Consider the following 13,136-nt stretch of genomic DNA (forward strand, 5'->3'; position numbering starts at 1 on the left):
ATTATAGGGGTCACTGATTTCTGGCAGCCTCCGTTAATCCACAACTAAATTGGCACCTGCAGTAATTAAGCAATCAAAATTCCTTGAATCCTCCTGAAATGTGTGTAGAGTTTGCATATCACTTAATCTAACAGATGGTGATTGTCTGCTGAGGAACACTGTCACTTCCCAAACTGTACCTGTACAGAAACTGAAGTGTAAAATAGGATCACAATCAATACAGTTTAATGAGAGCTTTACTGCTGTAGCTTTCCTATAAATCAAAAACCAACACAAATTTCTGTTTCTTAACTTGTACAAAAAAAATCCATATGATTGTGTGTCCTGCGCAGATGGGGTGCATAGATCCAGGCACAGTGATGCGGATCAGGACTGTTGCTTTCTGTCTCCATCTGGCATCTGGATGGGGTACGAGTAGGAAGGCTTCTGGGGGATATGGGCCAAATGCTGGCGAATGGGACTAGATCAGTTTCGGATATCTGGTCGGCATGGACGAGTTGGACCGAAGAGTCTGTTTCCAAGCTGTAAAATTCTATGACTCTAGACCCTCAGAAACCTCCATCCCAGCCCGAGGAGTGCAGAATCACATCATTCCCTCACAGCTTCCACTCACATAGGATGTCCACCTTTGTGGCCACACACTCACAAACAGATTCTGAGGCACAACCTGGTATAATCACCCCACTATCCCCCCCACCTCTCTCATACACACTCACACACACACACCTGACCAGTTGTAGGAGGCAGTGAAAACAGAGAAAACTGACACTCTGAGCTGTGGGAAATCAGACCAATGTTGAGCGCCAGGCTGATGAAAAACCTCTAAAGCCATCTGGGAGGCAGCTGGTGCTGGAGTTCAGTTTAAGCTGTGTGAAGATCTGGCAGAGTTTTCAGAGGACGTATCTGTCCTAGTTCAGAGAATGGAAGTGTCCATCCATCTGCAATCACCTGTAAGCCTGCATGTGTAGCCTTCTCAATTCAGTAACTGAGATTTTCATGAAACGTCAGAACCAGCTGATGAGACACTGGCTGCTGGAGAGTACAGATCTACATAACATCACTGTTTCAAAGTGGAAGGAAACACCTAAAGACTGGTCCAACTAATAGCTGACTGGCACTTGACCATTGCATGTGTACTCATCATTTGCACACTGCAGCAACAACAGGTTCATATGGACAAGCTGTCAGGCTTTACAGCAGAGTAAGATGAGCACCTTGTGTGTGCTTGGAGTATAGATAGATGTATGTTTGGTTGGATATTTAAAATGCTCAAAGTCAGCTGAAATGCACAAGTATATGCACTCTTCATCCTCTCTTTCTCCTATATGTTGACACTCTTCAAGAAGTTCCACAGATCTGCCAGGATGCTTTGGTGCCTTATTACTTTCTCATCTTTCTCCTTGGCTGAAAAACAGCAGCCAGGCCTCTCCTCTGAGCAGTATCAGGAGACTTTAGCTGGGACATACTGAGGAACACCACCCAACTTGATAAGGAACCTAAATCTCAACCCAAGGAGATCAATGGTCAGCAAGTTCATCATTGTCAGTGTACAAGAGGTGGTGAAAGGTTGTAGTAGCTAGAGTGGCAGGGAATGTAGGGTTTGTGGTTGGCCCCAAAATTACAAACACAAATGTGCAGAATCCACTAGCGATGATTTCTGACGTGTTAGAGAGAGAGGCCGAATCGCCTTCCAGTTAAGGAAGGTCTCCTGATTGGTCTTCTGAAAGGCTTGATAGTCAGATGCAGGCTGTAACTGAGGCCTTGAACCTTGGAGTCTAATTATAGCACTGAAACGTTTGGCACTGTTGAGCAAACTATCCACGGGCTCAGAAATTAATGCAGTTGTTTGGAGATGCGCACTTTTCTGGCACTCTGACATCTGGAGGTTGCAAATTCTTTGCTTTAAAACCTGGCCACAGGGAGCCATTGATTGCACGGATTGATCATGGTCCCCTCTGCAGTGTTCTGCCCCTATCCCATCACCAGTGACCAGGAGCTTACTGTTGTTGCAATCCATGTGCTCACCTTACTCTTGCAATCAGGATTCTCTCTGCAGGAGGAACCTCTTATGAAATGAACCATGCCCATGCCACACGAGCACTACTACGAGTGCTGCGATGCTGCATAGCCCAACATTCCACTTAGATCTCACTTCTGAGAGGCCTCCACCAGTAGCAGCATCTCAAAGATGCCTCAAACCCAAATCAACAGCTACCTCATTTCTTTTCGAATAAAAGTAAAGAAACTAATTGTATAGATGTCAAGTGCAGCAGCCACATACTGAACCATCTATTGCCATCATGTAAAAGCTACCAAACTTTTGTCCCACAACCTGCATCCCTTTGTGCTTACCTAAAATGCCATGGCTCCTTCACCATCTCCGTTGCCTCTTAGTGCAGTTTTCAAACCACAAGGAGGGTGCCCAAGTGTCCTGCAGTATATTACTTATAAATGTGTGTCCTTTATCAAACACTTAATTTTACAGCTCCATCTGGAGACAATGTAAATATTCAGCATTCATATCATTTCAATATTATCGCCTGTGATTGACATTAGACTTAACAGGAGAGATAATGAAAAAGATGATGATCTAGAGAACTAGAAAATACAGTTCAGAGATCATGGAATCCCTACAGCTTGGAAACAGGCCCTTCAGCCAAACAAGTCCACACCGACACAAAAACAAAGTTGCTGGAAAAGCTCTGCAGGTCTGGCAGCATCTGTGAAGGAGTTAACATTTCGGGTCCGGTAGCCCTTCCCAAAGTAATGGTGCCAAACATTGTGAAAATAATGATAGGAAAGGAGACCCAAGTCCAGGCAAAGAAATAAAACAAAAATGAACGAAAAAAAATCAAAGAAAAATATATGCCAACATTAAGCATCTGAAATGCTCCGCGTATAGATGCAAAAAACAGAAAATTGTGCTTTCAAAATTATTTCATTGCAAAAGCAAACTACTGCAGAAGGTAGAAATCTAAAATTGGAACAGAAATGTTGGAAATACTCATTAGGTCAGACAGTTAATGGTTCCAGAAGAATGGTGGGATGGTCTTCTGTGTTCAATGAAACCTGCAAGTTAAGTAAAGTGAATGGACATCCCAGGAGAAGCCACAAAATAAAACTGGCTCCAGTTAATGGCAGACAAGGGGCAGAACCATTGGAAAATGTATGATTTGCTATGTGAGACAAGGTATCTGTAAAATCAATGCTATTGCAACTATAAATAACTATATCAATCCAGTGCAAGTTCGGAATACCTTACTAGAACTAAAGCAACAAAACCAGACCATCAAATATGGCACAAAATTTCTCAAGCCCACTGTGTCAAAGACCACAATAAAGAATAACTTGCATCTTGATCTGGTTTACAACATCAGTTGGAATAGCATCCATAAAATAGCACTGGGGCAAAAATAACAATTAAATGTTATCCAACTTTACGCATCAGCAAGCTTGAGGTTGCTCAGATATGTATCATGTATGGCCATTTAACTACTCATGAGGGGCACCTAAAAAATAAAGTAATCATGCCTTACAATAGAGATCACTTATTTTGGAAGCTCAGTGCATTAATGGAGAGGATGAAATACATTAGACTGAAGTAAAACTGACAAAAAAGATTGCTTTTTCACAGAATATCCAGCACACGATGATAATTTTTGGCTAGAATAAGAAACAACTGCTTATGGAAATAGTAAACTCTGCATTAATGAAACTTGATGGGCTGATGACTCTCATTTTAGACTTCTTGCACATTCTTGGTATTGGATCTCAAAAGTTCCTTTGATTGGCCCTACAGTATTGATACAGCATAACAAGTGTTCTAACGACAACTTTAATAGAGAAAAGAAATCCATCACTTTCTAAACTCTTAGGTTGAAGGCCTACCTTTTTCTGGAGGACATTGATCTTTCTCTCTTTCACCTCCAGCATATCTTTCATATCGCGGATCTCTCCTGCTAGTGTTCCTTTTTCTTCTGTAAGATCTTGCAGCTGTTTTGTCTTTTTGTTAAGGAAACTTTCTTTTTCTTCAAGTCGCAACCTCAATGCATCAACCTGAGGAAGAAAACAGACATATATAATCTAGTCTAAAAATACCCAAGGTCTTAACACCAAATTTATTGCTATGGCAAAAGAAAGAAACTGCTTTATTATTCTTGTTATAACTGTTGCAATGTTAAGTATTTTATCCTGTGTTCACAGTATGAATACAATTTCAATATCCTCATATTGAATAACCATACTGCACCGAACTTCAGTTATATAGATTACATAGGACTACCTTAACGCAGACAGCTTGATCCAACTACATAGTTTTCATGATCATCTTCCACATGAGTGCTGGTCTCAATTCCAGGTGCTTGCATAGATCCTATCCCTCATCATTTTGTCTCAATTTCCTGGCAACCTATTTAATCTGATCTTAAACTAGAGACGAGGACCCAACATCACTCAGTTCTGCTTCCTACAACCTGAAGAAGCATTTCTCCTCATCTCTACACTAAACCTCTTACATTTAATGTTATATCCACGTCCCTTTATCCTGGACTTTCAGCCATCAGATACAAAGTGCTATGGAAACTCAGCAGTTCTGGCAGCAGCTGTGGAGAAAAAACAGTGAACGCTGAGTCTAATAGCTCTTCTCCAAAAAATTCTCTCCATAAATGTGCCAGACCTGCTGAGCTTCTCCAGCACTATTTCTTTCTATTTTAGATCTCCAGCATCCACAATATTTTGCTTTTAAAAGTTAAAACAATATAGAGCCAATTAAGAAGTATTTATAGACATTTTATTTTTAGTCCTGAGGCCTGCTTTTATAAAGAGTGCTGTTACAGAAATGATAACCATGAAATAATTGTTGACTATTGTGAAAACCCATCTAGATCAAAAATGTCCATTAGGGAAAGAAAAATGCCTCTCTTACCTGGTCTGGCCTATACGTAACTCCAGACCCACAGCAATGTGGTTGACTCTCAAGTGGCCTAGCAGGCCAGTTGTGTCAATCATTAGAAATCTTAAAAAAATGAAATTGGATGTACTACCTAACACCAACATAGACTCAGACTAGTGACACTGCAAAGTCTTTCTTGCCAATATCGGGGGGCTAGTGCTAACAGTAGGAGAGCTGTCATTCAAGACTAGATCAGCAACAGCCTCACAGACATGGTCTCAGAATCATACCTCCCACATAACGTCCCAGACAACACCAATCACTATCCCTAGGTACAATGATTATATTTCTAAGTCAAGATGGTGAATGGCTTGGAGGGGAACTTGCTGGTTCTCACGTACCTGCTGCCCTTGCCCTTTATAGATGGTAGTATTTGTAGGATTGGAAGATGCTGTCTAAGGAGCATTGGTGAATTACTGCAGTGCATCTTATAGATGGCTCACACTGCTGCTAATCTGCATTGTGGTGAGGGAACTAATGTTTGTGGACATAGCGTCAGTCAAGTGAGCAGCTTTATCCTGGGTGATGTCAAGCTTCTCGAGTGCAGTTGAAGCTGCGCTCATTCAGGCATGTGGGCAGTATTCCATCACAGTTCTGACTTGAGTCTTAAAGATGGTCAAGAGATTCTGGGAGTCAGATTATCTCCTGTTGGAGACGCAATTGCCTGGCACTGAGATGTGATTGTTACATGCCATTTGTCAGCCCAGGGTCCAGGGTCTTGCTGCATTTGGATGCAGGTTGCTTCAATACCTGCAGTTTCATCAATGACGCTAAACACTATGTAGTAATCAGCAAACATGCCCAATTCAGAACTTATGACAGAAGCAAGGCCATTGATGAAGCAGCTAAAGATTGATGGGCCAGCATAATCTTCCAAAGAATGCCTAGAGAGATGTCCTGAAGCTGGGATGACTGACTTCCAACAATTACAATTATCATCTTTGTGCTAGTTGTAGTTTTAACCAGCGAAGAGTTTTCCCCGACTCCCACTGACTCCACTTTTGCTAGGGCTCCTTGGTGCCACATTCTTAAGTGCCGCCTTGATTGTTAGCATTTGAACCTTAAAATCGTATTGTGTTGTGGTAACCACTTCCATGATTCTTACCCAACATTCTTACCTGATCTATTTACATTTAGCCACATTTAATAACACCTCTTGCATAACAACATACAGCTTAAAAATGTTTTCGCTTTAGAAATTCTATTAATTCTCTACTTTTACACTTTTCTTCTCTTAAGAAATAAATGGACATCAAAAATCTCTGAAGGACAATCACTTGGCTCATCTCCTCAATCTATCAACAGATTTCCTCATCTGCTTCCCTGAAGCAATTAATGGGTATGTCACACGATTAACAATCCTTTTTGATCTTTTATCTCTGAGATATCAACTTAGTTTGAAATACACTCTTTCATACATTGATTCTTTTTTCTTCTGCACATTTTTACACTTTATTCAAAATCTACCCAAAAAGAGGAAAATTAGCACCATGTCACTGCCAATATAACAAGCATCTCAAGACTAGGTGGTCATTATGATCAGCACAACATCCTGCAATCTACTACAGTATCCTATTAATATAATTTATCATAAATTCAATCCTGATCAAGTCTTCAATTGTCAACCCATGCCAATGTTTTGATTTACAATATGAAAAATACCAAGCAGTACAATGGTATGATCACAGGCAACAAATGCAGTGTTTTGCTACTTCCTATTTCACTTTCTCATGACTCCGGATCATATTCCCAATCACCTGTGGACATATTGAGCTCTCAATTCTAACATGTTTTTCTGAAAAAAGAATAAGGCCAAAAGGTGTCTGTTGATGTAAATCCAGTAACTCTCTGGACAGGAACTCAGGAATGATACTCATGAAGGTGACAAAAGAATCTCTGAAGGGAGAAAATGTACTTCAAATTGAACTGTAATCTCCTGTGAGTATCTCCAACTGTGACCAAAAAGGACAAAGGGCAGTAGTCTGGATGACAGACATGTTTGTGATTTTCTCTTTTAAAAGTACACAGGGATAGGGGTTAAAAGCAAACTGAACCCTGGTACGTTAGTGGGCTGAGGTACTCTGTGTACTAGCCCGTGTTCAAGTGCTAGTGTGCTGTTAAAATCACTGTCGAAGAACTTCTTATTCTAAATCTGTATGTGTTGCATTTTCATTTCTTCTCGTGTGAAGTAACCAATAAACTCTCTCTCATTAACTCAAGGCAACAGGTTAAATTGGCTCCTTTTAAAACCTAAATTCCTTTGGACTAGGAGAAACGAATCCATAAGAAGAGCAGTCCTTCAATCAGATATTCAGAACTCATACACACCAGGGATCCAGGTACTACACTAGAACCACAACAAGATATTTTTCAAAAATAGGGTAGCTGGGTCCTTTGCCAGGCTGGCTACCAACTGAAAAATCCAATCAATCAATCAATCAACCCGCTGGTTGGTTGCAACCAGAAGCTGCAACCCGCCAGTCATAAACCAAGGCAAAGTGGCTACAGTGAACAAATAGTTATCACTAGACACGTAACTTTTAGAAGCCGCCACGTTGAAAAACAAAATATCTCAATACCTTTTCATTGCTCTCTTTGAAAAAAAAAAATGACTGGGCATCCAAAACCCTTCAAACAAGTGCACGAAAAATATCATACATGAAGCTACCTTAAAAATTATTTCCCAGTTATTATTATTAAACCACATCTTGACCATCAGTCCAACATTGACATCTCTGGGGATGTGCTAATTCCATTAACCATAATGACATTTTAATAAATTATCTGGAAGACAGTCACCAAATGGTAACCCAACTTTAGAATTCCCCAAGACCTTAAGTGATGCAATAGGCTACCTAACAATTTCTATTACTTAAAAAAAGACAATATTCCTCAGCAATTTTTCATAGATCATTATGAACCCATCTTAACTGAGCTCACCACGCAAGATGTCCAAATGAAATTCTTCAACTTCTAACAGAATCTGAAAACATACATCTTAAATTTTGCTCCTCTACCACCTAAAATGGAATATTCTTTCCCAACAATCATGATACTGAAATTTCAACACGTCACGCAAACCACAATCACATAGCACACTTAGGATCCATCCCAATGGTAGCAACAGCTATTATTTATTGCGTCACATATTCTGGTTCCACATCATAACTGCATCTGGTTGATGTTCTCGTGCAGATAAAGGTATCAGAGAGCCATCAGACGGACAGTTGAAAAACTCACCTCAGGAGAAACTTGACAGTGAAAGGATGCTTTACTGAAACTGAAATATCATCCCAATTAAAATTTTTCAAGATAGTAATTCATTTAATAATTGCTGGATTGTCTGCTACCGCTGCCTCTCTCTTTCCCCAAATGCTGCAACCAAAGTCAGATTCCTGAAACCTTTCCTTCTGCCTCCCCCAAGGCAATAAATAAAATGTACTTTAATGTACTTGTGGCTTTAATCATTTTCCAACTTCAAGGTCATATTAGTGGCTGGTCACTAATTGCTAATTTAGTGAAACTATTCAAGTTAATAGCACAGATCTATCATCTTAGCCAGTCAATTTGCTTTTATTTTTCTTACCAGGAATCTGCATATCTCCTGCAATCATCAAAATCTGTGCAAATTAGCCACTGGGAATTAAGTTTAACTACTAATGTTCATTTAAAACAGAAATCTAAATATTGCTCATGTGGAAGATTACCAGCAGAATCCTTACGACGCTATTTCTACATCATGTATTCACTTATTATGATTTTAAGCCAAGATGACAATTTTAGAAGATCAACGCATGATCAACAAAAACATACAAGATTTCCTTATATGGTTTCATTCTTTACTGAATCTGGTAATGACAGCATACTCACAACTTGCAATACTTTATTAAAGCTTGAAATATTTCACAATTTTTCCAAAAAAGATGAAAATAATTTTTCACTACAGCTACTGAAATAAAAAAAATTCAATTAAGCTGTAATACTTAAGCATAGGGATGGAGGAAAAAAATACTACTACCTTTGAGGATAAAATATTTCTATTGTTACTCAGAGTGGGAAATGTAGAATGAGATTTCTTGACTGCTCAGTAAATTAGGAATAAAGCTTAGGTTAAAAGCACACAGGACTGATGTAGAAATCCAAAAAAGGAAGCTTTTGCCAAAATTTTAGTTGCTACATGGAGCTCATTTTTGCATTTCACTGCTGTGGTTAGCGTTGGAACTCACCCAATACTCACCAACTACTCTGAAATCCATCATTTCCATGCAACCAATGTTTGCTTTTCATATAAGTTGCTATTGTGTGAGATAGAAACTTTTGCTGCTTTGAAAGGAAGCCTTAACTGTAATGTGTGGTAGCATACTGGATGCAAACTTTGCACACAAAATATTATATGACTAACAAAAGTTAACTTTAAAATCCTGTGATAGATGGAGATCAATTTTCAACTTATGAGATAACAAGTTGTAGAGCTGGATAAACACAGCAGGCCAAGCAGCATCAGAGCAGGAAAGCTGACGTTTCGGGTCTGGACCCTTCTTCAGAAATGGGAGGGAAATGGGATCCTGAAATAAGTAGAGAAAGGGGGGAGAGGCGGATGGAAGATGGATAAAGGAGCAGATAGGTGGAGAGGAAACAGACAGGTCAAAGAAGCGGAGATGGAGCCAGTAAAGGTGAGTGTAGGTGGGGAGGTAGGGAGGGGATAGGTCAGTCCAGGGAGGACAGACAGGTGAAGGAGGCGGGATGAGGCTGGTATGTAGATGGGGGGGGGGGGGCTTGAGGTGGGAGGAACGGATAGGAGGGAGAAAGGACTGACAGGTTAGGGAGGCGGGGACAAGTTGGGCCGGTTTTGGGATGCAGTAGGGGGAGGGGAGATTTTGAAGCTTGTGAAATCCACATTGATACCATTGGGCTGCAACCCTCTTTGACCAGTCTGTCTCCTCTCCACCTATCTGCTCCTTTAGCCATCTCCCATCCGCCTCCCCCCCTCTCTATTTATTTCAGAATCCCCTTCCCCTCCCCCATTTCTGGAGGAGGGTCCAGGCCCGAAACGTCAGCTTTCCTGCTCCTCTGATGCTGCTTGGCCTGCTGTGTTTATCCAGCTCTACACCGTGTTATCTCAGATTCTCCAGCATCAGCAGTGCCCACTATCTCTGAATCAATTTTCAATTTATGTTCATTTTTCTTTGGGGGGGTAACCTTTTATTTTCACACATTTGTTTAAATAATAAGTATGCTTGACTTTACTGCAGAAAACTGATCACAGAGAATAACAGCTGAATTAACAGAACTCAGCATCAGAAGGATATGTTTATTAGCCCAATGTGCATTTAAGAGGATGTGTTGCTTTGATTTGTTCACCTAACAACCTGAGAAGCAAACCCACAGCTACATTTGATGAATTTTTGAATTTTACCATGGAAATGTGGCAGTCACACCATTTTTAGTGACAGCAAGAATCATCTTAGCCAAAAGCAAGAGTTCTGACAAATATTTGAGACAAATCTGGGTTCCATACTATATCAAATGTGCATCTGCCAATAATGCAACACAAAATATGCATTCTGTCCTCGGATGTTCCAATGGCAAATAAATACACATAAATGACCTATTCATTACTCAGACTTGGTTATACCTAGCTGTAGGATTTTGATTTTTACCAAAGTAGTTACATGCATTTACGCTGGAACCAAAAAAAGGATTTCGCATTCCCAATGTGTGTATGAGATGCAACAATGAAGGCTTTCATCTTTCTTCTATCTATTCGAAACCATCCACATCATGTTGTTGCCTAAATTCTACCCTACGCAAGCCAAAATCAAAAAGCAGAATTCAATAACCTTGGTTTGACTAAAGCTGAAGCCTAAACTAAGGTAGGAGAGATTTATAATTCCTGCTTGAACAACTCTGTAAAATTTCTAAACTCCGCTGACTCTAGAAACAACCAAAATGGGCGTGCAATTAACAAATATTTTCTAGTAAAGGCAAGTGAGAGGGGATACTATGGGAACCTCTTTTTCTGCCTCCCAAAATGTAACAGTCTAAATGGGGTAAATGAGTAAAGGGCTCTATAAATACATCATGAATTCCAAAATTTACAGACAATTATATTTTTAAAATATTCCTTAAATGAAGAATTCTGAAAAGGAATATATAATTAGCACTCCTGATAAACACCAGTTCATAGAAAAATTCATATAATCCTTTGCAATGGAAAAAGAAACTCATTTAGGCGAGTTATCTTTCAAGAAAATAATAGCTACAGTTCAGATCCAGGGCAAAACAGTGCTGTGTAAAGGAGGAGAGGACTGTTTTGTGTTAATGAGCAAGCAAAATGCTTTCAGGGATTTAGTTTCTGTCAAAAGAAAAACAAGCCACTTGAAGGAATAGGAAGTAGTCAAGGTGTGCATTGCTCGTGATAATAGCATCCAGGAAAATTCAAGCAGTTAGGAGTAATTCTCAAAAGATACTGCAAGTTTCATCATGGAACAATGTAGAAGCAAACAGCAAACAGCAAACCTACACTGGACATCTGGGAGTGACTCTGGGATTGTTTGTTTAATATTATATACCTGCTAAAAACATTGCATACAGTTAGAGAATTTCCTATGGTATATTTCAGATATATTACAAAGAAAACAAAGAACAGGCCCTTCAGCCCTCCAAGCCTATGCCAACTCATTTTGCCCTTTCATACTAAAACTATCTTCACTTACAGGATCAGTATCCCTCTATTCGCTTCTTATTCATGTAATTGTCCAAGTGCTTCCTGAATACTGCTATTGTGTCTGCATCCACCACCTCTTCTGGCAGTATGTTCCAGGCATTCACCACCCTTTGTGCTGAAAACTTGCCTTGCACACCTCTTTAAAACTTACCCCCCAATCCACCTTGCACCTTGAACCTGTGTCCCCTAGCATTTGACCCTTCCACCCTGGAGAAAAAAACCTCGTACTTTCCACTCTATCCATGCCATACACAATTTTGTAAACTTCTATTAGGCTGCCCCTTAACCTCCTGCGTTTCAGTAAAAACAAACCCAGTCTAGCCAACCTTTCTTCATAGCTGAAACCCACCATACCATGCAACATCCTGGTAAACCTTTTCTGTACCCTCTCCAAAACATCCACATCCTTCTGGTAGTGTGGTGACCAGAACTGTATGCAGTGTTCCAAGTGTGACCTAACTAAAGTTCTATAAAGCTGCAGCATAACTTGTCTATCCTTATGCTTAATGCATCTTCCAAGGAAGGCAAGCATGCCATTGCCTTTTTTATTGCCTTATCTACCTGCGCTGTCACCTTCAATGATCTGTGGAGCTGCACACCCAGACCTCTCTGCCTATCAATACTCCTAAGGGTTCTGCCATTCACCGTATAATTTCCACCTGCACTTGACCTTCCAAAATGCATCACCTCACATTTGATTGGATTAAACTCCGTCTGCCATTTTTCTGCACATGCCTCCAAATGATCTATATCCTGCTGTATCCTCTGACAACCTTGCTGATTATCTGCAACTCCACTAAATCTTTGTATCATTTGCAAAATTACAAATTAGACCAGCTATGTTTTCGTCCCAATCATTTATCTAGATCACGAACAGTAAAGGTCCCAGCACTGATCCCTGTGGAACACCAGTTACACAATGCAAATTTACCTTTTCATTACTTCGATAGCTTGACTTGAATTTGCATTGCCATTCCTCGACAATACTGGGTCTAAATCTAGGGAGCCCTTACCCATCTCCCAAGGACTATACCACTTGAAGGTGGTAGTACACCAGCTTTGTGGGGCAATTAGGAATGGGCAATAATGCTGGCCTAGCCAGCAATCCCCACATCCCATGATTGTTTTTGTTTTAAACATGTTTTTTGTGCTAAACCGACATTTTAAATTTTGGTGGTGGCTCCTTTCGGGAGGCTCATCTAGGAGATGGTTTCTGGTTAAACGCCTTGCTTTCAGTAACTGATCACGTGGCCAAATTTTTAGGCAATGATTAGTTAAATGATCAACAATAAGTTAATTGTAGAGGTAGTAGATTTTGAATGGTGGGGTCTAGTATCCAGCAGAGCTTTAGTTTTGAAAAAGCCTGTGGTACACTTCTTTCAAGTAGAATTTGACAGAAATTCTGAGCACTGGCAAGAAAGGTTTGAACCATTTGCTAACTAAAAAACACCACTAACA

At 40.1% G+C, this 13,136-nt stretch overlaps 1 protein-coding gene across 2 annotated transcripts in view; it reads right to left on the reverse strand.

Annotated features, from left to right (window-relative positions):
- The window catches only part of LOC109925951 (ERC protein 2), a 591,163-nt gene that overhangs the window by 338,835 nt on the left and 239,192 nt on the right, over positions 1-13,136 (reverse strand). For both annotated transcript variants that reach the window (XM_048606399.1, XM_048606398.1), the window contains exon 6: positions 3,889-4,056. In XM_048606399.1, the coding sequence (XP_048462356.1) occupies positions 3,889-4,056 (168 nt within the window). The remainder of the gene's footprint in view (positions 1-3,888; positions 4,057-13,136) is intronic.

Source organism: Rhincodon typus, chromosome 16, assembly GCF_021869965.1.
Source record: "Rhincodon typus isolate 14 chromosome 16, sRhiTyp1.1, whole genome shotgun sequence".
NCBI lineage: Eukaryota > Metazoa > Chordata > Chondrichthyes > Orectolobiformes > Rhincodontidae > Rhincodon > Rhincodon typus.